General features: G+C 38.7%; 2 protein-coding genes across 5 annotated transcripts in view; one reads left to right on the forward strand and one right to left on the reverse strand.

Annotated features, from left to right (window-relative positions):
• The window catches only part of TTC23 (tetratricopeptide repeat domain 23), a 74637-nt gene extending 71427 nt beyond the window's left edge, over positions 1-3210 (reverse strand). For both annotated transcript variants that reach the window (XM_028122843.2, XM_088024961.1), the window contains exon 1: positions 3018-3210. In XM_028122843.2, the coding sequence (XP_027978644.1) occupies positions 3018-3197 (180 nt within the window). In that variant the 5' untranslated portion in view covers positions 3198-3210. The remainder of the gene's footprint in view (positions 1-3017) is intronic.
• A 17732-nt stretch (positions 3211-20942) lies between these two features.
• LRRC28 (leucine rich repeat containing 28) overlaps positions 20943-26790 on the forward strand; it is a 157364-nt gene continuing 151516 nt past the window's right edge. For 2 of the 3 annotated variants that reach the window (XM_028122821.2, XM_028122819.2), the window contains exons 1-2: positions 20943-21027; positions 24651-24878. In XM_028122821.2, coding sequence (XP_027978622.1) covers positions 24711-24878 — 168 coding nt within the window. In that variant the 5' untranslated portion in view covers positions 20943-21027; positions 24651-24710. The remainder of the gene's footprint in view (positions 21028-24650; positions 24879-26790) is intronic. The other variant, XM_028122820.2, reaches the window with a different exon arrangement.

Below are 26790 nucleotides of genomic sequence, written 5' to 3' on the forward strand. Positions count from 1 at the left end.
CCAAATGTTGGAGGCCCAAGTACTTCAGAATGTGACAGTATATGGAGAGAAGGCATAAAGTTGATGTTTAAAGACGTCAGTTGAAATGAGGTCGTTACAGTAGAGCCTTACTCCAATGTGACCAATGTCCTTATAAGACAAGGAAGAGACACCAGGGAGAGGCACGCACAAAGAAAGAAGTGGGGACAGTGAGAGGACACCCTCTGCAAGCTAGCCCTCCAAATGACATCAACCTTGCCAACACTTTGATCTTGGACTTGCAGCCTGTGGAACTCTGAGGAGATAAACTTCTGTTGTTGAAGCCACCCAGTCTGAGGTATTTGGGTATGGCAGCCCCAGCAAACTAATAACCTTACCACCATGCCATGAGGAAGCCTAAGTGGTCCCACGGAGAGGCCCAGGTAGGAAGGCATCAGCAGCTAACACCAATCAGTCAAAAATCTTGGCAGTGGATTCCCTCTTGGCAGATGGAGCCCAGCAAATGCTGGGAGTTAAGGGAATAGCTTCCATGGGGAGACAGCAAATGAATAGTGTATGAAAAAGAAAGAGATGATGAAAACATTGGGGAGTCTAGAGAGAGAGTCTACCAAAAAGAGAGAGGACCTGATCTGATAATGGGTCTATCCAACCACAGATTTCTAAGAAGGGGGCTATGTAGACCGGAAGTCAGTCCCCCCCCACCCCCCTGCCCCCCAATCATAGCCTTGGTCCTCACTACCTGCAACTGGGACAGGGGTAGAGAAGAGCAGCCTGTCCTCCCCTCCACCTTCTTACTTGCTAGAACACAAAGTTCAAGTGTCCCTTTGGCTTTCTGATCTTTATTCTGCCAGTTCCGGTGGCTTCATCCAACAGGCATGGGGAGGAGGTAGAGAGGAGAGAAGTACAAGTAGGCAGACAATTTCATAACTGGGATGAGCCTTGGAAATAATATAATCTGATGGAGCAGAGCATGGATTTAATTTTTTTTCTGCCAAAGACATGATTGTGATAATTTGAGAAATATGGATAAGGTTTATAGATTAGATGATAATACTGTACCAATGTTAGTTTCCTAACTTTAATCACTGTACCGTGGTTACCTGGAGAGTATCCTCCAAGATATTCAGGGGGTAAAGGACCGTAATACCTATAATTTACTCTCAGTTCAGAAAAATAATGACACACACAGAGACAAATAAAGCCATAATGCAAATGTTAAAAATTGGTGAATCTTATAGACTTTCCTGTAAGTCTGAAAATATTTTAAAATTCAAAAGTAGAAAAAAAATGGAAATTTTAAAAAGCCAATTACATCATGTTAATACTTTCCTGCAAACACTTTTAAGGCCTCCCAAGACACTCAGCTGGAGACCTGTGAGGTCCTAAGTGAACTCCCTGCCTCTCCAACTGCATTTCACATCAGACCATGGTCTCTTCTTTTACTCCAAACACCTCAACTCGTTCCCACCTCATAGACTTTACATGTGCTGTTCCCTCACCCTGGAACTCTTTTCGCTTAGCTCCTCCACACTGGCTCCTTCACTTCTTAAGGTCTCAGCTCGCCTCTTTATAGACCGGCCCACTCTTTCCTTAACAGCACTTGACACAACCTCTAGCTCACTAGTGTATTTACAATGCTGATTGCCCCTCAGCAACATGAGGGCATTCAACCTGTCCATGCTGTTCACCACGGTATCCAGGGGTTCCTCACCTGAACTCCAGAACACAGAAAATAATTTAGTACCACTCCAGATCCACAGAAGAGATGTTACTTCTTTATGGACAGTAAATGATTTGGGGCATTCAGGCTTAATTCTCCTGCAGAACTCTGGTTGAGAAAGGCTGCCAGCCTACTGCCTACCTAGTACAGAGCTTGGCACGTAGTGGGTACTGAATAAATATGTGCTGCATAATGAATAAGCACATGTTCAAAACCAAATTCATGTCTCCTCTCCATAATCCTGCTCTTCCTCCTGTATTCATTACAATGGCAAAGGCACTGGCAAGCTTCCCACCACCCAAGCTGACTGAGACATAAGTCATGAATTGTATACACCCTCTGTGATTGGCTCTTGCTTCTACAACTCCTATGTCCCCTTAATCACCAGGCCCCACTGATTCACGTTTCCAAATTCCTGTCAGATCTTGGCATCTCTACTGCCTCTGTTGTAGTTCAGGCTCTTACAATTCCTTGCTGGGATTATTATTTTTTAAAGATTTATTTACTGGGGTGCCTGGGTGGCTCAGTCGTTAAGCGTCTGCCTTCAGCTCGGGTCATGATCCCAGGATCCTGGGATCGAGCCCCGCATCTGACTCCCTGCTCAGCGGGAAGCCTGCTTCTCCCTCTCCCACTCCGCCTGCTTGTGTTCCCTCTCTCACTGTGTCTCTCTCTGTCAAATAAATAAATAAAATCTTTAAACAAAATAAATAAAGATTCATTTACTTATTTGAGAGAGAGAGAGAGACAGAGGGGGAAGGGCAGCAGGAGAGAGAGAATCTCCAGCTGACTCCTCACTGAGAAAGGAGCCCTCCATCCCAGGACCCGGAGTCAAAATCAAGAGGTGCACGCTCAACCAATAGAGGACCTGACATGTAAGTGGTGGTAGAGAAATGCATATTGAATGAGCGAGTGAATAAGTAAAACTTTGAGGAGAGAATGAGAAAGGTGTATGAAGAAAACAAGAAGATCAAGAACATAAGAATTGTAAGCTCTATAGAAGTTTCATCGGCTTTGTGTTAGATTCCAGTGCTTAGACCCGGCACTAGGGAGAGCACAATAAATGTGTATACACTGATGGAAAAAGACTGCAGTAGGTCAAACCTATAACCAACTGGTCTAGTATATGCTTGCCAGAGGTCAGGGTAAACCTGTTTGTTCATTTGTGCATTCATTCTGCAAGAATGATGTTGACTGTGCCAAGTGCTGTGCCTGGAGCCCTGAGGGGCTACACCCACTCATTCTGTGAGAAAGTGTAGAAATGTAACCTAAACTCTCGTCAATTACCAGAGTGCAGGTATAGAAAATGAAGGGTCCTTACTTCGTGACTGCTGGAGTAGGACTTCGCTTTCTCTTCACAGAGGTGTAGTTTCTCTCGAGGAGGCTGGAATAGCGCTGTCTGAGGCAGCTTGTTTTGGATCTTCTTTCTAGGCGTTATGCTGATAGCAGCAACAATTTCATCTAGGTGACTGGATATGGGGGTTTCCTTTGATTCTTGCATATTTTTATATACATTGTCCTCTAATTTTTAAATAAGAAAATAAAGGTGTTAAATGATAATTTCTGTACTTACTTATACAAATACACATTTTTCCTAGAGACTGATGCTAGATCTAGGAAAATTTCAACACTCTACCCATGAGTTCTTTGAAATTAGTAGCACTCCATCCAAAAAGATCCTGATAACTAGTATTAACTTCTTTGTAAAACTTTCAGGCTGATTTCCACTTTTAACTAAACCAAACATTCCTTGTTCATTAAAATATACATATTTATATATGTATTTTATATATGTATATACAGGAGGAATCAGGCAAGCCCAACCAACTCTCAAAGAACCCAGATTAGATCACCTGAACCCCAACTAACCTTGAAGCAGTGAAAAAATGACTTATTAAACTTTCACTTCTTGTCAAGATGGGGTAATAGGGACCAGATTTATTCTCTTGCCTGAAATAGCCAACCAACCAACAAACACACAAAAACAAAAAACAGCAACAAAAACTCCACACAAACAAAAATATTATGGAACAATGGTTTTCAAGAGACAGGATATCAGATTTGATCAATGGAAAAAAGAAACAAAGTGTGGGCGCCTGGGTGGCTCAGTTGGTTAAGCAACTGCCTTCGGCTCAGGTCATGATCCTGGAGTCCCAGGATCGAGTCCCACATCGGGCTCCCTGCTCAGCAGGGAGTCTGCTTCTCCCTCTGACCCTCCCCCCTCTCATGTGCTCTCTCTCTCTCTCATTCTCTCTCTCAAACAAATAAATAAAATCTTTAAAAGAAAAAAAAAAGAAACAAAGTGAGACCCATGATTACCCCAGCTTATCACTTTGAGAAAGTTTCTAGGACATGCAAGGATTGGAAACACAGAAGTAACCAGGTAGACTCTCTGAGCTGAAGAACTAGAGCTGAGGATCTGGGGAGAACAAGGTGGCTAGAGTTCATAGGATAGCTTACTGGAGAGGATAGAGATGTACTGAGAGAGGATCCTGGAGATTAGGAGAGGGATCCTCACAATACGGGGAGAAAATACTGATCAGCATGTGTATAAGAAAAATATTTCAGTCTGGGGAAAGAATCCTTTAATAATATTGACAGAACAGTGTCTGGCATTACTCAGGGCTGGCAATGCCTGTCCCCACCAAACTGACTGGAAAACTCGTAATTCATAACATTGGGTAAAGCACTCAGAAGGGTTTTGTTTCAGTAGTGTGAAATTATTACCCCTAGACTGAGCACTGCTTAGACTCACCTAACAAAGCATAAAAATAAGACCTAAAAGGATCAGCCCATTTCTAAGTAACTTAACTGCCCCATAAGACAAAACTCAAGGATGTATAGGAATACAAAAATAGCTAGCATGCAACAAGGTAAAATTCACAAAGTCTGACATCCAATCAAAGATTACAAGGCATGCAAAGGCACAGGAAAACATGGGCCATAATGAGAATGATAATCAATGACTCAAAACCCAGAATTGACACAGATATTAAATTAGGAGAAAAGAGTATTAAAATTGTTATTATAATTGCATTCCATATGCTTCAACAGTTAAGTAGAGACATAGAAGATACAAAAAAGGCCCAAATTGAACTTCTAGATATGAAAAGTATATGTGAGATGAAAAATACACTAGATGGGATTAATGACAGATTAGATATTACAGATGAAAAGATGACTGAACTTGTAGACATAGCAACAGAAACTATCTAAAAAAGATCACGAGGGGCGCCTGGGTGGCTCAGTTGTTAAGCGTCTGCCTTCGGCTCAGGTCATGATCCCAGGGTTCTGGGATCGAGGCCCGCATCAGGCTCCCCGCTCAGTGGGAGGCCTGCTTCTCCCTCTCCCACTCCCCCTGCTTGTATTCCCTCTCTCCCTGTGTCTCTCTGTCAAATAAACAAGTAAAATCTTTAAAAAATAAAAAATAAACAAGATCACGAGCTGTGAAACAACTTCAAATTGCCTAATATATATGTAATTTGAGTCTCTATAGGAAAGCAGATTGTAGCAGGGACAGAAAAAATATTTGAAGAAATAATAGCCCAAAATTTTCCCAATTTGAGGAAAAGTAAAGAGCTAGAGACCCAAGAAGTTCAATGAACACTAAACACAAGAAACAGAGAAAACTACACCAAGACACATCATAAACAAACTGCTCAAAACCAAGGTAAAGAGAAAATCTTAAATGTAGGGGGAAAAACATATTAGTATGAAAAAATAAAGATACAGATGACAGCAGATTTCTTGGAGGAAAAAAGCACATGAAAAGGGAGTAAAACATACTTAAAGTATGGAAAGAAAAAACTGTCAAGCTAAAATTCTGCACCAGTGAAATTATCTTTCAAAACCAAAAACTGAAAGAATTAATCATCAGCAGATTTGCACTCTAATGTTCTCCACAAATTATTAAAGGAAGTCTTTCAGAAGGAAGGAACATGATAGCAAATGGAAATCTAGATCTACACAAAGGAATGAAGACAATGGGAATGATACTTACATGGGCAAATATATAAGACTTTTCATATTACTTAAATCTCTTTAAAAGATAATCAACTTTTTTTAACAAAAAAATAATTTACTGTGGGGCTTATAACATGTATAAGTGAAATGTAGAACAGTAGCATAAAGGCTAGGAAGGAAGGAATGGAATTGTGAGTTCTTACACTGTATGTGGAGTGGTATAATATTAATTGAAGGTAGACTTAGTCAAAGATGTATAGTATAAACCCTAAGTAACCATTAAAATAACCAAATAAAGAATTATAGGTAATAAGCCAACAAAGGAGATAAAAGGACTCATAAAAACAATCCAGTAGAAACTCAAAAAAAGTGGGGAAAGGGAACAAAGAACATATGGGACGAATAGAAAATAAATAGCAAGATGACAGACTTAAATCTAACTATATCAGCAATCACATTAAATGTAAATGGTCTAAACACCCCACTTAAGAGATAGACATTGCCAGATTGGATAAAAATGCAAAACCCAACTGTATGTTGCCTACAAGAAATTCATTTCAAGTAGAGAAAGACAATTAGATTAAAGGTAAAATGATGGAAAATTATATACTAAAATTAATGAAAAGCAAAGCTGGATTGTCTCTATTAATATCAAAGTAAATTGTACAGCAAAGAATATTATCAGAAAAAAGGTCATTTTATAATTATAAAAAGTCAATTACTCAAGAAGATATAATCATTCTGAGTGTTTATACACTTAATAACAGTTTTGCAATACGGGACCCCAAACTGATGGAATTGCAAGGAGAAATAGATAAACCCTCAATTACAAGTCTGAGATTTAAATACCTTGCTCTTAGTAGTTGATACACCAAATAGGCAAAAAATCAGTTAAGGATACATAAGACTTGAACTACATCATCAACCAACTTGATTTGACATTTACTAGAACACTCTACTCAAGGAGAGTAGAATAACATTCTTTTCAAGTGCACATGGACATTAACTAAGACAGGTTCTATTCTGGGTCATAAAACAAGTTTTGGTAAATTTATAAGGATTTAAGACATACAAAATATATGACTACAAAGGAATTAAATTTTAAATCAATAACAGAAAGATACCTGGAAAACACTCAAATATTTGGAAATTAAACAACACACTTCTAAAAAAAAAAAAACAAAACCCAACCATAGTTCAAAGAAGAAATCAAAAAAGAAATTTGAAAGTAGTTTTAACTGAATGAATATAAACACAACACATAAAAATTTGAGAATGCCACTAAAGCAGTCCTTATGGAGAATTTTATGACATTAAATGCCTATATAAGAAAAGTAGATTACCTCTCAAGTTCATGACCTTCAGCAACTAGAAAAAAAGAGCAAATTAAATTCTAGGTAAACAGAAGAAAAAAATTAATAAAATAAATAATAAAGCTCACCTCACAAATCAATGAAATAGACATAGAAAAACAAGAGAAAAAGCAATGAAACCAAAATTTGCTTTGTCCCTCTCCCTATGTAGATCCTTCAAACTCCAATTCTATTATTTACTACAGATAAATTATTTCAAATTTCACCTTATTATCATTCATTCATCAAATATTTATTGAATTCCTACTATAAGCAATGCACTATGTGGAAAACAGTAACTCCGAGAAATGTAAAATCCAGCAGGAAAAAAGATCAGGTACACAACTACCATGATACTGGGTGGTAAAAAATGCTGGAAGAGCAGAACATGGTAAGACTTCAGAAATAGGAACCATTACTGTTGTGAGAAATCAGTTTGCTTGGTTGAAAAGATTTTGAGAACAAGGGCAGAGAGGAGAAAGCACCCCAAGTAGAGTGAATAATTAGCAAGGGCTTAGAAGCGCAAGGTGAAATGGGTATATAGCTAGCTATGGGTGGTTCAGTTTGGTTGGTATGTGTCGGGGGTTGGGGACATGGATATAGAACAGCATATTCCAAACCAACCTCTCTAGTACACTAGACCTAGAAGACATTAAGGCACCATCTATAAGAAAGGGTTATTCACAATGATGATCAAGGAAGCTGGTAAACACAAACATTGTTTCTAGAAAAGTAGGGTTCTACCATAAACATGGACAAGTTTTATTACCTCAAGTTTTCTCAAAGGCTTTAATGTCGTATAATTCCTTGTGAATATACCTCCAAGGGATGTAGTATGCAATGCTTTCCCTAACTTTTCTGGGACACTCATTAAATCTTATGCAGCTGGTACTTTTTGAGCAGTGTTTGGGAAGCCAGGAGGTAGAGGAAAACTGGAAGGCTGGAGCCAGGTTTAGAAGACATTGATTTTAAGCTAAGAGTTTGATTGACTTTATTTGGCAGGGAGTGATGAGCCCCTGAAGGTTTTATCAAGAAAGAGAAATGAAAATACTGAGACTGATCTGTTAATTAGTAGACAAATATAATGGAAACTAGGGGGGCAAAGTGGCCACTGATTTTCAAACTTTACATAGTCTCCTACCATCTTGATGACTGTTAGCATATCTGTGATCTGCCTACAATATTAACTTTTTCTTTAAGACTACAACTTTTAAAAAACCTAATACTTACTTCAGCTTCACCCTAATAAATAATCACTGATATTATGGGTTTGATGTCATATTTTCTCCAATGCACATTAAAATAAAAACAGAAGTATTAATATTTTAAAAGTTGGTCTGTGTTCCACCTAATATCACATTAGGCATCACCAATTGTAAACACTGCATACCTTGGGAAATTCTAAATTTGAGCAATGTCTGATGACCATTTTTAACCATGATCCACCATCTAGAGAGATTTCATCAGGTTTTACTTTCTATAGTTTATATTCTGACAAAGTAGGCATTTTCCCTAAAAATAAAATTAGAATATTCTATATGCTTCTTAAAACTTCTCCCTAGAAATTCTGGTACCCTCTTCAATAAGTGGGTATGGTCCTGCAGCCACTCCTTACCACCAGTCAAACGAATCACTGAATATTGCACAGAATGAATTCAGGTGCATAGTAGAAGCGAGAAAGGAAGTGAAGGGAAGGATAAGAAGAATTACTGAAAGAAATAATTACAACTTGAGAGCTGCTTGGATGTAAAAATTAAAGAAGGGAGATAGTCAACACTGACTCTGACATTTTTTTTTTTTAAGATTTTATTTATTTATTTGACAGAAACATACACACAGAGAGAGGGAACACAAGCAGGGGGAGAGGGAGAGGGAGAAGGAGGCCTCCTGCGGAGCAGGGAGCCCGATGTGGGGCTCGATCCCAGGAGCCCGGGATCATGACCCGAGCCGAAGGCAGACGCTTAACGACTGAGCCACCCAGGCACCCCCTGACTCTGACATTTTCATCCAGGAACTCTAGATAGGCATCGGCACACTACGGCATGGGCCAAGTGCTGCCCACTGTTTGTTTTTATAAATAAAGCTTTCTTGGAACACAACACAATAATTTACATATTATCTATGGCCACTTTTGTACTACAACGGCAGAGTTGAGTATTTGTGACAGAAACCTTATCGCACCTAAAGTGTTTACTGTCTGGCCCTTTACAGAAAAAGTTTACTGATCCCTAAGACACAGTGATGCCATGGACAGAAGCAGTGAGTAAAGGGGAATGGTCATTTTGATAAGACAATTTGGTTTCCCAGGTTGAATTTGAGGCTGTGGGAGAAAATTTATATAAGAATGTCCAACTTAGAAGTTAGAAATATACTGGGTCACCCGGCTGGCTTGAACTCAGGGTCCTGAGTTCAAGCCCCATGTTGGGCATAAGGCTTACTTAAAAAAATTTAAAAAATAAAAAGTTAAAAATATATCACTAGTTCTGAGTGACATCTTTTTAAAGATCGTATTTTTTCCTTTCCTTTTTAAAACAGTTAGTAACTTATTCCATGCCTACATACAAATAGGATTTGAGATGGCTAGAGGTGAGTGTTGGAGCAGTTAGACGGGACATAGTTACCAAGGTAAAGTGTGGCCACTCCTTAATAATCCAAAATAGAGCTTTACAGTTTAACCAAGAAGGAAGAAAGTGGGAGCTTTTCTTTCCTTCATGAAATAATATAGAGTGAAAACATGAGAGAGGGAAGAAACTAGCTGAAGGCCAGGCTGTGAGAAAGTTACAGAGGCCAATCTATCCCAGCAAAACTCATTCCTGGGTAGCCCTTCAAAACGTGAAAGGCTAATCTTTTCATTCAACATCTAAGCTTTGCTTAAATCCCGCTGTACAGAGACTCCGTGTTATCGCTGATGCCAAGATGGTGGCTGACTTTTTTTCTAATACGTTCTTGACTTAAGCTTTCTCATCTATTCATCCCACTGGTTGATGATTTGATCATTTCAGTTAGTGTTGTGGTCTATAAAAAGAGCAGGAGATTGGGAGGGGGAATCTGAGATTGTGGAAGCTGTGCCAGCCCAACTACTCATGGAATTTGGGCAATACCAACAACTGATATTTATGTAACACCTTATGCTTTCCCATATTTTACCTTCTGTGGTCCTTACCACAGCCATGTGAGGTATGGAGGAAGGTATGATTTATCCCTATTTTATAACTGAGGACAATGAAGCTGACAGAAGCTAAATTACTTGTCCAATGTCACACAAGCAGAATCAGGACTTGGGTCTTCCAATAATTTGGTGGTTTCTCACCACATAATCCTGACTTTCCAATGAAAGTCGTTAGCACTGGGAAGCAAATACTCTTGCTTTGGAAACCTAAGACTGCACTTTAAAAAGTAATCATATGCTTTTATAACCAGGAGATGTGACCTCTTCAACAGATTTAACCACACTTTCTTATCTTCTACTTAGGGGAGGCAGAGATGAAATTTTAGAAGATACGCAAGTAATATGTTCTGTAATATTTGCTATTCTGGGCCTTGAACCTAGTGCTAAACTTTGAAATTGAGCTGATTTTTCTTTCTTTTTTGGCTTAACTGTAAAAAAGTGGTTTGTCTCATGTTGCCTATAATATTAAATCCTTAAAACAGCAATTATTATCCAAGCACTCATAGACTGGATCTAACTTGCACACACTTTTTTTTCCTTTTTGGCCAGAGAGTGAAAAAAATTAAGCCATTATTTTAAAATTAGAAGTTTCACAGACCCGTACCTCTGAAACAAATAATATATTACATGTTAAAAAAAAAAAAGAAGAAGAAGATAGCAGGAGGGGAAAAATGAAGGGGGGGAAATCGGAGGGGGAGATGAACCATGAGAGACTATGGACTCTGAGAAACAAACTGAGGGTTCTAGAGGGGAGGGGGTGGGGGGATGGGTCAGCCTGGTGACGGGTATTAAAGAGGGCACGCTCTGCATGGAGCACTGGGTGTTATATGCAAACAATGGATCGTGGAACACTATATCAAAAACTAATGATGTAATATATGGTGATTAACATAACATAATAAAAAAAAGTTTCAAATATGTGTAAAGATCTAGCTTTTGGGATTTCTGGCTTCCTGTGAAAACTCAAAACACCTTCCACACTGGGCCTATGTCATCACAGGTAACACCAGCGAGGGGGGGAAGGCAGAAGCCTAGAGGTAAGGTGTCAGCAGCTACCACTCCCTACCACTCCTAGACACGAGGCAGCAAAGTAATGGCCATTTGTCATTGCTCCTGTGTTGCTTTTTTTCTCATTGTAGAGAACCATACCTGGTTCTTTACATGGTGAAAGGCTGACATAAAGGGATGTGGTTTTCCCAGCCCATGTCACTTGCCACTCATTTCCTAAATTTAATCTAACCTAAATTACCATCACTTACATAAGATTATCAGATACATCACTATTTTATAACCACTAAGAATAGAACAACACTGCTACTGCACGATCACTTACCGTCCAATGTAACATGCATTCCAATTTCAGAGATGTTTAAACACCAAAATGTGCATCTCTGAGCCCATTAAATGAATCATGTTACCTGCCTGGCTTCTGGAAACATTTGAATCCAGGACCTTGCTTTTAATTATGGGTCTGTTTCCATGTGTTGCATCTTATAGTAACATCTGTAGCACAAAGACATACTCTTCAGTTTACTTACTTGGAGCTACATGCTTATCATCAGCCACTTTTCTTATCTTTGTAATAGCCATAGCTGGGGGTTAAATTTTCATTAGAAATCAGCCCAGGCCCCACAAACCAGCCCGCTCCCTGCCAGCCTTGGGGAGAGCTTCCCAGGCCTCTCAAATCAGTGCCCACAACTGCCAGTCAGACATATCCAATCAATTGATGCTATTCCTTCTGCCAGACCTGTCCAGTGGAATGCTGAAGCACATGATCAGCCTCAGATCAAAAGGGGAGGAAGAAGTCTGAAGTAGGGTCTCAGTCTTCCATTTCCAAGAGGTGATGTTCAAAAACTTAATAACTGGTATAGCAGGAGGACCAACCAATCTATATAGATGGCAACTATGCTGGAACTAGGTTCAGAAGGTCCCCTGCTGTTACAGGTGTTAACCATTAGGTGCTGACTTGTTGTGGGGGATGCAGGGAGGCTTGAGGGAGGGGCAGGAGTCCCCAGGGCAGTGGCTCCTGTGAAATAACCATTGTGACTGTATGACAGTGTACTAGTTAAAAAGCAACGTTGCCCATATGTAAGCTGAGGCATCAAAAAGCCATGAGATGGAAAAACATCCTAGAAGGATACAAAATACCAAAACTGAATTAAAAGGAAATAAAAAATCTGAGTGGAACTATAACAAGTAAATAATTTAACAATTTAAAATATTTACACAAAGCTAAGCCCAGGCCAAGATGGCTTCAGTGGTAGGGGCACCTGGGTGGCTCTGTTGTTAAGTGTCTGCCTTCGGCTCAGGTCATGATCCCAGGGTTCTGGGATCGAGCCCAGCATCGGGCTCCCTGCTCGGTGGGAAGCCTGCTTCTCCCTCTCCCACTCCCCCTGCTTGTGTTCCCTCTCTCTGTGTGTCTCTCTCTGTCAAATAAATAAATAAAATCTTTATTTTTAAAAAAAGATGGCTTCAGTGGTAAATCCTACTAAATCTTTAAAGAAGTAATATGAATCTTTTGCAAACTCTATCCGAAAATAGAGGGAATCCCTTCCAACTCATTCTGTGAGGCCAATATTACCCTGATACCAAAGCCAGACAAAGATGTAATAACACAATAAATCAATATCTTTATGATTATAAACACAAAAAGTCCTCAACAAAATATCAGAAAACCAAATCAAGCAACATATAAAAAGGATTACACATTATGACTAAGGGAGATTTATCCCACGAATGTAAAGTCGGTTTAACATCTGAAATCACTAATGTAATACACCATATTAAGAGAAGAGAGGGCAAAAACTGTATGATCATTTTAATAAATGCAGAAAAAAACATTTGGCAAAATCCAACACCTACTCATGATAAAACTTCCTTAACCTGATAAAGGGCTAATAAAAACTTTAAAAAAAACCTAATGCTAACAACACACTTAATGGGGTATGTTTGAATGCTTCTCTTTTAAGACTGGGAACAAGGCAAGGATGTTTGCTGTCACCACTTGTATTTAAGACTATAATGGATATTCTAATCAGCGTAATAAAGCAGGAAAAAGAAATAAAAGGCAAGCAGATTAGAAAGGAAGAAATAAAATTTTATTATTGGGTGGTATGATCTTATATGTAGAAAATTTTAAGGGAGACACCACACACACACACACACACACACACACACACACCCACACACCCACCCCAAAACAAAATGAAAACAACAGCAAAATCCTACTAGAACTATTAAACAATTCCAGCAAGGTCACAGGATACAAAATAAACAAAAACTGAATATCAATCTGAAAATGAAATTAAGAAAACATTTCCATTCACAGTTGCATCAAAAAGAATAAAATACTTAGGAATATATTTCACAAACGAAGTATAAAACTTTTACCCTGAAAATTATATAACATTGCTGAAAGAAATCAAAGGAGACCTGAATAAATGAGATACATTCTATGTTCATGGACTAGAAGCCTTAATATTATTAAGATAGCAATACCCCCCAAGGTGATCCATAGATTTTATATAAGCCCTATCAAAATCCCAGCTGTCTTTTTTTTTTTTTCAGAATTTGACCTTAAATTTATATGGAACTGTAAAAGACCTAGAATAGTTAAAACAGTCTTGAAAAAGAACAAAGTTGGAGGACTCACACTTCCCATTTTTAAAACTTACTACAAAGCTACACTAATCAAAATAGTGTGGTACTGGCATACAGACTGACATACAGATTAATGGAATAGGATTGAGAGTCCAGAAATAAACCTCTATGTTTATAGTCAATTATTTTTTGACAAGAGTACCAGGTAATTCAATGGGGACAGAATAGTCCTTTTAATAAATGATGTTGGAACAACTGGATAGGTGCATGCAAAGTAACGAAGTTGGGCCCCTACCTCACACTATATGCAAAAATGAACTCCAACTAGATTAAAGACCTAAAAGTAAGAGCTAAAACTGTAAAGCTCTTAGGAAACAAAGGGCTATGTATGAGCTTGGGTTAGACAAAGATTTCTCATGTACAATACCAAAGGCACAACTGATAAAAGAAAAAGATAAACTAGACTTCATCAAAATTAAAAACTTTTGTTGTTTCAAAAGACACCATATGAAAGTTAAAACAACTCACAAAATAGGAGAATATATTTGCAAATATTTGTAGATATAGGACATATTTGATAATGGGACTTTATTTTTATTATTTTTTTAAGATTTTATTTATTTATTTGAGAGAGAGAATGAGAGAGAGTGCACATGAGAGGCGGGCAGGTCAGAGGGAGAAGCAGACTCCCCGCTGAGCAGGGAGCCCGATGAGGGACTTGATCCAGGGACTCCAGGATCATGACCTGAGCCGAAGGCAGTCGCTTAACCAACTGAGCCACCCAGGTGCCTGATAATGGGACTTTAATCCAAAATATGTAACAAACACAATTCAATAAGACAAATAACCCAAGTAAGCAATAGGCAAAAGATTTGAAAAGACAATTTACCAAAGATATATGAATGACTAATAAGCTCATGAAATGTTCAAAATCACTAGTCATTAGGAAAATGAAAATCAAAACTATAAGGAGAACTACTTACACCCACCAGAATGACTATAATCAAAGAGACAGACAATAAGAAGAACTGGCAAAGATGTAGCAAAACTGGACTCTTCAAACATCACTCATGGAACGTAAAATTGTATAGTCATTTTAGAATGAGTAATTCCTCACAAAGTCAAACATATATAGAATTACCCATAAATCAGCAATTCCATGCCTAGGTACATACCCAAGAGACTGAAAACACCTGATCACACAAAGACTTGTACACAAATTCAGAGAAGCATTATTTATAATAGCTAAAAACTGAAAGCAATCCAAATGTCCATCAACTGGATAAATAAAATGTGGTATATCATATGTATGGCACAATATTATTTGGCAGTGAAAAGGAATGTACTCATACAAGCTACAACGTGGATAAACTTTAAAAATGTTATGCTATAGGGCGCCTGGGTGGCTCAGTTGGTTAAGCGACTGCCTTCGGCTCAGGTCATGATCCTGGAGTCCCGGGATCGAGTCCCACATCGGGCTCCCTGCTCAGCAGGAAGTCTGCTTCTCCCTCTGACCCTTTCCCCTCTCATGCTCTCCCTCTATCTCCTTCTCTCTCTCAAATAAATAAATAAAATCTTTAAAAAAAAAAAATAAAAACGTTATGCTATGTGAAAGCCAGACGCAAAGACCACATATTGTATGATGTCATTTACATTAAATGTCCAGAAAAGGCAAACCTATAGAAACAAAGTTTAGTAGTGATTGCCTGGGCCTGGGTAGGAATAGGGAGTGCCTGCAAATGGGCACAAAGAATCTTTTTAGAGTGATGCAAATTTTCTAAAATTCGAATGTGGTAATACTTGCACAACTTTGTAAATTTTCTAAAAACTCATTGAGTTGTAGCCTTAAAATGAGTGAATTTTATGGTATGTAAATAACACCTCACTAAAGCTATTAAAAATAGCCATGAAACCACAAAGCAGTTTTATGTGTAATTCTGGCTTTTAAATATCTATGACTACCTGACTTTTATTTATTTATTTATTATTTATTTTATTATTTTTCTTAAAGATTTTATTTATTCATTTGAGAGAGTGAGGGAGAGAGAGAGAGTGAGGGGGAGAGAGAGAGAGAAAAAGAATGAGTGGGGGAGGGGCAGAGGGAGAAGGAGAAGCGACAACCTGCTGAGCAGGGAGCCCCACACAGGCCTTCACCCCACGACCCATAAGATCATGACCTGAGCCAAAGGCAGGCGCTTAACTGAATGAACCACCCAGGTGCCCCATAAGACTTTTCTAAGTTAGGTCAGCCCCAATTCCCAAAGATAATGTGGCAGAGGCTCCCAAATCTTGAAAACCAATCCTAAATTAATATTACGGTTCTATGAATAAATAGATCAAATGCATTAGTGCCTGGCACCTATTAGGCCTCAGTAAATGTTTACTGGATGAACAATTAAACAATCTTCCTGGTGTGATTTTTCTCTCCAAATACCTCATACACCTGATACCTGAAACTCAGTTACTTAGGGCAATTTTTTTTTTAAACTAAAGAAAAGTTAAATAAATGCAATGTCCCGAGGAAAACCTGCTAACAGTCGGGTGGGCAGGATTCGATGGGCTAAAATGAGGTAACATATTAACTCCTTCATGCTACTGACTCACTTGGTTTAGGAGTACGGCTTGGGGAGTGGGAATGTGTGATTCACAGAGTGACTCAGAGATCCAAGCTGACCAGGCTTTAACAAGCAGGTGTCAGGGCAGACCAAGAGATTGGAAATCTGTGGATGAACTTTTCACCACCATTGGCCAGAAGTGACACAGGCCACCTGTGCTAACATTTTTTTTTTCCCCTGCACTGCAGAGGGCTAGGATATACAGGGGAGTAAAGAGATATTTGAGTAGATTTGATGAGCATTGCAGCCCACCACATCAGTCATCTGCAGCAGGGGACCCTGTCTCAGAGTTCTTTGCCAGAACCAAAGATTCCTCCTTCTGGGTCCACCTAAGTAAGAACCACTGATCAACAACTTAGGATCCTTTGAAGCAAGTTTTGAGTCAGGAGACAAACACCTTGCTTGGTGTCTCTGAAGCACTCTGCTTTTTTGCGGGGGAGCTAATCCTTGATTCACTTTTATTTGCCCAACACTAAGGAAAGTATCTGGTACATGGTGGCAACTCACTGAGTGTATGTAATTTAGTTTCATCTCAGAGAAACAGGTCAAGTGAAAGCCTACCGTCTGAGTAAGAACTCCTCCCATCCTACCATGGCGTTCTTCAATCATAAGGTTGTTTTTTTGCTCTTTTTGTTGTTGTTGTTGTTGTTGTTGAAATTCCTTCAATTCAGTTAGATAGAACAAGAAACACACTTAAATCCTGAGGCAAAAGGAGCAAGAACGGATCCAAGGTAAATAAATAACAATCATGGTTACTGTGTTAACTGCACCACCACTACCACCACACTTAGTAAAATTTGTATTTGTACCACTAAACAAAAAAATAAGCTCAATGCTTTAGAAGAATACAAGGCAATGCCTTAACATCTGTTAGTCCACCATGGGAAAGTGAAGTTACTTGGATAACATCTCTTATGAGGCTGTGACCAATCTGTAGTCCATTATCTACAGTATTTAATCCTTTAATTTCCAGTCTCTGTTCTTGGAACCACCTTAATTTACATTATCAGTTTAATCTTTTCCCATTACTACTTTCATTAGGTCTCACTCCTGCTGAAAACCCAGGACCAAACCCTTTAACTCTAGCAATTTTGACTCTTCATGTAACTTCTTACATCCTTTTTGCCTTCAACAACAACAACAACAAACCAAGGCCCCAAATGAAGTCTGTGCTGCAGTCTGAGCCAATGATTTTTTAAGCTTGCACATATTTGCTAACAACTCATCCACTACCTGGGATGCCACATCCCTTCTTTTCGATCTACTGAAATTTTGCCTATTGCTCAGGACTGAATTGGTCGTAAGCTCACTGTGAAGCTCACCCTGAATAGTTCAGCTCACACTGACCTACACTCTTGAAGCACCTGTGGTCTACAATAGGCATCTATGCATCAAGAACTGTCCAGAAGGGGTGCCTGGGGGCTCAGTCGGTTAAGCGACTACCTCCGGCTCAGGTCGTGATCCTGGAGTCCTGGGATGGAGTCCCAAATAGGGCTCCCTGTTGGGTGGGGAGCCTGCTTCTCCCTCTGGCCCTTCCCCTTCTCATCCTCTCTCTCTGTCTCTCTCTCTCAAATAAATAAAATCTTAAAAATAAAAAAAAAGAACTGTCCAGAAGTTTTGAGTTAAATGTTTTGAGCCTCATTTTCCCAGCTAGAGTATGAGCTTGAGGGACTTAATTTTATTATTTTATATCCCCATATAATAGAAGCCATTCAAGAAATATTTATTGCATATCTACTATAAGTTATGCCCTATAGAGATATAGATGTGCCACTAGGTATATTTGTTAGTTGAATTAATACCTGAAGAATCTTTAAGATGCTGTATTTTGGAATTTTATATTGGGCCGAGTCCTAAAAAAGTATTATGTTGCTATTTCAAATATAAGTTATTCTTGTTTATCAATATTTTCCTGAACTTTCATGTTTTAGTTTTAATGAAAATCTCATTTTGAAAATATAAATGGATTTCTTTTTTGAGAATTTATCCTTACATTAATTACCTACCGATTCTGCTTCATATAACAGTATTATGTTTTCCTTGGTCATTAGCAGATTTGTCTCTGAATTTCCTAATCTACAAATATACAAAATTTGGATGCAAAGCTGATTCTAATTTTCTATCTTCTGATAGATGAATTGTCTATTATGCTAGGTATAATATACAAAAATACCCATTTCACTTAAAAATTACAATAATATGACTAAGTGTCCCTTTAAATTCGTATTAATGCAACAACAACAAACCACGGCTTTTTAGGGTATATAATAATCTATAATTATTCTTATTACCTTGTTCCCTTTACCATTCAAAAATCCAGATTTGGAAATAACATTCTTCCAACCTCACCCAAAAAACACTTTCTGAAAACTCCTCTTCCTGCCACTCTTAGATTATTCTGTACGTTAAATTCTCCTTTGACGCTTATTCCTTCAAAACTATCGAAAAACCGGAAAAGTTTCTTTAACTCTCAAATCTCTGTGTCGTAAAATCCTTTGTTAAATTTACCCCGTACGCAGGAGAGGTTCTCCATTTCCAGCGAATTACACAGTCGTCTCGGCAGCCTGATTTGCGTTTGGTTCCCGCTGTATCAGTTTGTGATTCTTTGTACAAATTAATAACCATGAAAAAGTCTAAAGCAGGGCAGTTCCAGAGTAAATTACAGCAGTCTTTTCCCGTAAAGCAACCTGGTACTTCACCAAACTCCGGCGAAGAACGAATGATAGAGCATGCACCAATAGGGAGTGGAGAACAGTATTTTGTCGAAGTTTGCAACCCAATCCTGGGGAGCCAGAGGTGGGAATTTTAAAATGGGGTTGTTTTTTCCTCGGAATTTTCTTAAAGTGGTATCGCTGCCTGTTGATGTTAAAGTTTGTCAAAGATTGCAAAATCGCTAGCTTAAAGAATTTTGAGTAACTGTTTTGAGTGAAGCAAGATGTGAAAATAGACACACACTCAAATGGCCATTCTGACACATAGAATCACTTGGTTATTTTTGTGTCAGTTTCAGGGGCCTAGAAGTTATTGTAAGATGTTTCATTTTTTGTGATCAAACATCAGATGTTAAATTAATGCGTTAAAATATTTCATGTTTTTAAGAAATGAAAACTACGTGGCTAACATTGATTGCTTTAAAAATTTGTCATTCTATTGTCAATCATTTTGGGAGTCACTTTCCAAGATTAGGAGCAAGTTTTATTATTTGGGTCGATCCTTAACACCCTATTTTTGTTTTTACACAAACTTTAGGTTTCCTCATTATAAGCCTAGCAAAAAGTTCTTAAGTACTACAAATTCTTAGGTATTTAGAAATGTGTATCAAAGTTCTTAGAGCTACATGACATTCCCCATGCCATATACTTCAGTAACTTCTGGAGACCAGGTTTAATAAACAGGAAATTAGTATTTCATTATAACTCGTATCTTGTTTTGGAGTACGTGTTATTCTTATTTAGTATAACTGCTTTTTAGATTATTCATCTCTAACAGTAATTAAATAAACCAACGGGAAACTAGTTATAAAGTCAAGGTTGCTCGACAATGCATCGCTAATAAATTAATCAACAGCAAGCTTTTCAAAGAACAATGACAGCAGTTTGAGAGGAAATTTAAAAAACTCATTTCAGAAAGTTGCCATATTAACAAAATATTTAAAAAATAAAATGTTTTTAAAATGTTCCCTAACAATGTTTGGAATTCTTTTCTTTTTACCAGCATAAAGCTCTCTTCTTTGATGTCTCCTTCCGCTGACATAGGAATTTTCGTCTTGAAGAAATATTTATTGACGGCCTACTCAGTCATGCTAGGAACTGAGGTAATATTTAAGCTGTTATTGTCCTTTTAAGCGATGGTTTCTCACAATAGACCTCAGGTATTTCAAGAGTAGAGACTAGATTACCCGCCTCATCGTTGGAACAAACCTGTCAGCGCGCACAGTGAGCCCTTAAATCCTATGCTTAGGCTCACCACCTGATACTAACCTTGGCCATATTACAAACCCACCAGACCTCAGCTTTTCACTCGTTAAACGAGTGTAATAATAGTACCTGTGTCATGAGATTGCTGTGAGGATTTAGTGAGAATATGCATAGCTCTTAGAACATTGCCTGGTACACAATAAGCGCTCGGGTGTTATTATTGTTGTGTGCCCCCAATGCGTACAATGAATGAGAGCGGGAGTGCCTGAATGAATGTATGAATGAAAGAACACATCAGTTATTGGCAATGCCTGAGGTTGGAGGGGGCTAAACGGCCCCCACAAAGAGCAAAGCAAAAGACTGCGATCAACATAGTAAAACTACAGCCGCAGCCGGAAGCCAATGTTGAGCGGGGGGCGGGGCCAGTCTGGAGGAAGTCGCGCTCTTGGCCAATAGGCACATCGCTTGGAAAACGAACTTCTCGTCCGTGCAGTTTTGAAACCGCGAGAACAGGGACGACTTATCGCGATGCTCCGTCTTTCTCTCCGCAGCTCCCTCTGCCCCCACTCTCCGTCGTGCGGGTTCCGCCCCGTCCCGCCCCGCCCCTCGCCGTCCGCCCTCGCCCCGCCCCCCAGGCTCCCCGCCCCTCCCGCAGACCCTCGGCTTGCAGTCCAGCGCCGCCTGCGTCCGGAGCGCTGGTTCTGCCGGCGCCGAGGTGAGTGCGGCCGCCTGTCGCGTCGGTGGCTCGCGAGGTTAAGGGCCCCCCTGGCCCGGCCCCCGGCCAGCACGCCGGGTCCGGCAGAAGCGTCGGGGCAGCGGCGAGTGGTTCCTGGCCCGAGCGGGCCCGTCCCGGCCTCGGGTCGCCATAGCTGCCAGGCCCTCCCCGCCCTCTGTGGCCGGAGAATCCCGACACCGGGTCTGTGAAATCCCTACCACTGGGCTCGCTGCTTCCAAACCGTAACGACCTTAGTGTTTGGTTAACTCGGGCAAAGCGGCAGGTGTTTTGCTTCAGACTTACTGAGAAAACAACCTTTTACAAATGCTTTTAGTGTACAGTTTTTAATTCTCTAATCTCCAATGTTAGGAAATTGGAGTGGGTGTTCTACTGAATTAAATATGGAAGTCAGTTTGAGGGTCTTTCCTTTTACACACACCTGCTTAAAATGTATGGGATTTTCTTAGGGTGGGAGGGTTTATTTGTTTTAAACAATAAAGTGGCTTGGTGTTTACATGTCAGAAAACTTGTGGAGGTTCTGTTGAATATGTTCAGTTAATATTGTTAAGTATACCATTTATCTTTAACTGTAGATAAGAGGTAGTGAAGGGAATTTATGTAAGAAAATTACCCATCCTGGTAAGGGCTGTATATTGCCAATGAATGCGTTTTGGAAAACCATTAGCATTATTTATTATTGGCAGCTTTCAGATTTCATTTGTGTAGATTTTATCTCCCAAACTGCCTTGGTAGCCAGATGCATTTTAATAGGGTGTAATGATGTTTTAAAGGCAGCCGATTCCCAGCCGTCAGGATTCAGAAGAAAAACAATTAGGTTACACCAAATTCTCTTCCTGGATCTTCCATCAATGAGTGTGGGTTTTGGATATAGTTTTGCTTTGTAGTCTTACATTTGTATAAGCTTCACCTACCACTTAAATGATGATGGGGAGAAACACAGGCCCCATTGAAGTGCCTGAAAGGCTATATTGTAAGGCAGGGCACCAGCTTTGGAGTTGGTCCACCTGGGTTAGAATTCTGGCAAGTTACCCTCTGAGAAACTGCTTCCTTATCTATGAAACAGACTGAATACTGTCTATCACAATGCAGGGTTGTATGGATTAGGGATCTTTATGGTCCATAGCAAGCACTTGGGATATAGTATCTACAAGAGGACCATAGATTACAGAGTGAAAAATATTTACCTTGTAGTATTACATGTCCTACTTTCATCAACTGTTTGAGGGCCTGCTTTGTGCTAGATACTGTGCACAGGCAGGTATACAAGAGTGAAGAAAGCAAGATCTCTGCCCTCAGGAGCTTACAGCCTCTTGGCTAGTTTGACAATAGATGGGTACACCAATAAATATTTAGATTACAGGTTGGGAGGAGTCCTACATATAAAAGAAATAGGTTTCTCTGAAAGAATAACAGAATAGTTTTGGATAGGGAAGTGATTTTTACTTAGAAACTCAAAGTTGACGGGACAGTGCTTTCCAGGCTAAAAGGAGACCTGCAGCTGGTGTGAAGAGTTTGGCTCTTGAAAGAGACTGGAAAAAAAGGCCTAGAGAAGCCCAGGAGCTTGATGAGAAGCCAGGGAGGGTGCTGCCGGATAAGGCTAGAGAGGTGCATGGGGCCAGACTGTGAGGAGCCCTCAGTGCCTGATCAGAGTTTGGTTTTCTAAAAAAGCTTTTGAAGGCTGTGTTTAGTTGATATGTGTGCGCTAGGGAGTGAGTTTACCCGAGAGAGGTATGGGATTTACATTTTAAAGGCTCCCTGCTAAGTGATTAAGGTATTAGAATATGACTAGAGTGGCACCAGGAGACCAGTAATACAGATGGCCAGGCAGGAGATGACAGTGGCTTTTGGCTGGAGGGAAAGATGTCGATGGATTTGAGATGTGTTTTGGAGCTGGAAACCGCCAGCGTTAAGACAAATTGGAGTGCGCAGGTGAATGACAGGATGGAATCATTCATGACTTCCAGCTCTTCGGCTTACACAGCTAGGTGGATAGAGGTGTGTGCCATTAATTGAGATGAGAAGCACTGGGGAGAATTCGGATCGGTGATGCAGATAAAATGTGTTAAGTTTGAGGCACTTGTGAGACTTCTAACCTGCTTCAAGTTTACTACTTTGAGTGAACTGTAACCCGGGAAACTTCTCTTTCCACACAGAATCATTGATATTATTTCTAGTTTAGTTCCCCTTTGCTTTACAGGTGAGAGAATTAAGATGTAGAAAGATTGAGTGTGTTGCTCAAAGTCACATATGTCTCACAAAAATAGGTAGGTGTGTAGGTAGAATCAGTATGGGAAAGTTTTGAATTCTCATGTTGCATTGGGAATATTATTGACTATTCCATGTTGTCTGCTCTTTTAGATAAAATGGCAAGTCCTTTCTTATTAGCTAGGAGTTGGAGTTTGGAAATAATAGAAAATAACCAAAAAAGTTATCAAAACTACTTATCAAAAGCTTGTTACTACATTTTGCACTAACTTGGTGTTAATTCCCAGTGAAAATAGTTTTTCTTAAAAAAAAAAAAAATTCTGTTTGAAAGGTACTTTCTATTGGGGAGTTTGAGAAAGGATGCCCAGGAAAATGAGAGTAGAGTCATGGAACAAAGCTCAACTTTTTAGTGTTTTCACATTTCCTTAGTATCCTGTGGAGGACTTTGAGTCTATGTATGTAAAGAACCCAGGCTTTAAAATCACTGGACAGCCTCTTTACCCCAAGGGGGGAAAAATCCTTGCTTTTATCCCTTATGAGCTCTTTGACCTTGGACAAATTATTGAAGCTCTGAGTTTGTTTCTTACGTTAAGTGATTGTGAATGAAGTTTGTTTCTGCTCTGTGCCTAGTTGGTAAGATGGCAAATGTTATTTCTCTTCCTACCCTGTCACTTTCAGAGCTAGGAGGGAATTTAATCTGTTCTGGGTTCTGGCCTTTACCAATAAATTGCTATCTCCATTGCTTTTAGGCAACTGAGGCCTGGAAAGATTGTAATAATACAAGTTTCTTATTTCCTAGTCAGTATTTCTTCTTTCATTGAAATAATAAAACCATATATTCTTGGACATGCTTCTTTACTACTTCTGATAATCTACAAAGCTAGGAAGAAAAAAAAACAAAGAGATAAAAGAAAGAAAATTAGAATATAGGACAATATAGATACTAAGAAATGAAGAAAATGAAGCTGTTAGTGATCTAGATATATTTTGTATGTGTTTATCAATATTTTTGAAATACCTTAAGGTAAACATAAAATGAGGTAGTTCAAGAAGGAAATGGGTTTGCTATATTTGATTTTTCAGCTTTCTTTGGTTGCAGGTTATGAAACTGGTCTCTGTTCTGTTCGGCATTCCTGTCTCAAATTCAAGACATATTTTTTTCAGTTAGGACTGTTGCTGCGAAATGCTAAGTAAGCTTAAATAGTGAGGGTATTTTTAATAGTTGTCATTTTAATCTAAATATGTGTGATAAACTTAGTTGTTAGAAAAGAAAAATAATAGGGATTGAATGTGTAATTCTCTTTTTAATGTCTGCAAATAGCTATATGTGCTAACTGGTTTATTTGGTAATGCATATGAGCAGTATCATAATTATTCAATTTTCTTGTTCTCTTTAGAAATGGACCAATTTTGACAAGATGTAGTGCTGCAGTGTGCCTGATGGGATATGTTCAGTCATGGCATCTGAACTCTGTAAGACGATCTCTGTGGCAAGGCTGGAAAAACACAAGAATTTGTTCTTAAATTATAGGAATCTGCACCATTTTCCATTGGAGTTACTGAAAGATGAGGGACTACAGTACTTGGAGAGGCTCTATATGAAAAGGAACTCCCTTACAACCTTGGTACAGTATTATATTGCATTTAAAAAAATCATTTATAATTTTACCAAGATATAGTTTACATATCCTAAGATATCCAGAGCAAGATGTACATCCCTCTTGTTATATAAACAGGTGATAAAAATGCAAATACAGGGGGTTCTCATTAGCTGAGGATTCATTATCCAAGTCCCTGCAGTATAGGGTTGTGGGAGGAGTTGTATAGGAAAGCAAAATATTCGCTCAATATACCACTCATAGAATTAGTCTCCATTCCAAAACCCCACTTCACTTAGCCTGTGCATCTTTCTCTGCTTTCTTTGTGTGATAAGCTTCCTAGATGATTTTTGGATGTTACCATATCCAGTGGACCAGTTAAAAAGTAAAGAAGAGAAAGGCCAACAAAGATGAATGACCCTGAGTTAGAGGCATTTAAAAAGAGATGATTTGAAGATTAAAATATTAAGACAGGCATTTGGGAAGCTTGATGTAGCCTTTCTCTTTGGGGGGAAAAAACATAACAGAAACATCCTCCCAAACCAAAAAACCTTTATGATTGCACTGTGAAAATCAAATGATGTTGAATTGGACTATCATCCAGTTTGTTGAAAAAATTTTTGCCACAGAAGCAACATTTGATTCACTTTTCATGTTGTAAGAATAAGCAGTTATCATTATAACCTGATTTTTTTATTACATATAGGGCTTTATTAAATATTTTATTACATATAAGATTAAGTTTTATTACATATCAGATTAAAAAAACTTTAAATTTTTTTTCAAGAGAATTTGTTACTCTGGCTTCTTATTTCCACTCATTGTAAAATTTGGTCTCTGTTTTAAATGTATGTGCTTTATGTGGTCTTTTCTGGTTATCACTTAACCTCATTTGAGTCTTATGCTTGAATTCTTATTCTTACTCCTTTTATGATGACTTCTTTGTGAACAGACCTATTTTTCATTCCCTTCTCTATATTGGACCATCCCAAAGATCTGAAAGTATGCTTTACTGGCTTCATTTAGATGGAGTGTTTTTGTGGAAAAGTTTTATTTAATCTATCTAAAATACCTCCAATGAGTAGAAAACATAAAATTTGGTTATCTTTGCTGTATCTGATAGTAAATGGAAATACGCCTTTCATTTTTAGTGTTTGGCATTTTGGTGTATATGTTATTTTGAGTGCCTAGTTAGGTTTTTTTTTAAGTAGATTTTTCAGTTTTAAAATTCTAATTATCTTACTAATCAAACTTTAATAACACAATTATAGTAATCCTTTTGGCAAAATCATCATTGCATGAGGTAAAACCACATTTACTAAGTGTTTTTCCCCCCCTTTGAGGAAGAAGTGTTGTGAGAAATAATTTGTTAAGGATTATAGCCTAGATTTTCCCTTGTTTGTTACTGATGTACAAAGGAACAGTTGTGAGTGGATTATTTCTTAACTATTAGTCAAAGTCCACTGGAGTGAGTTTGTTCAAAGAAATCGACCTTCGTTTATAAAAGTTACAGTGAGCTTTTGGTTTTGTGGCAGTTCCTCAGCTGCAGTTTTCAATTTGTGAAAGTATTTAGGTATCAGCTCTACAGTTGTAACCAATAATTCATAATGGCTCACAAGCACACATTTCAAGTTCGTGCTTTGCCACCTTTTTTTCATCAGAGGTTAAATTGTTGCATATATTTACAATGACAGGTGTATGTGTTTTATTTGAATGTCTTTTAATGAGCTGGAGCATTTGATTCATGTGTATCAAAGAGCTTTTAAATTGTAGAGTGCTATACAGATATCAGAGTGGTAGGGCTTGTAGCAGCCCGGCCATCCCATTCCCTGACGGTACTGATATCCAGCACAGCCTAGGAGTGGCTTACCACCCAGGGTTTGAAAGCAGATGAAGAAATACTTACCCTAGAGTGCTCTAAACTCGTGACTTCAGGCTT

Source organism: Eumetopias jubatus, unplaced genomic scaffold, assembly GCF_037043125.1.
Source record: "Eumetopias jubatus isolate StellerSeaLion01/CBP00866 unplaced genomic scaffold, mEumJub1_p1.0 scaffold_7, whole genome shotgun sequence".
Taxonomy (NCBI): Eukaryota; Metazoa; Chordata; class Mammalia; order Carnivora; family Otariidae; genus Eumetopias; species Eumetopias jubatus.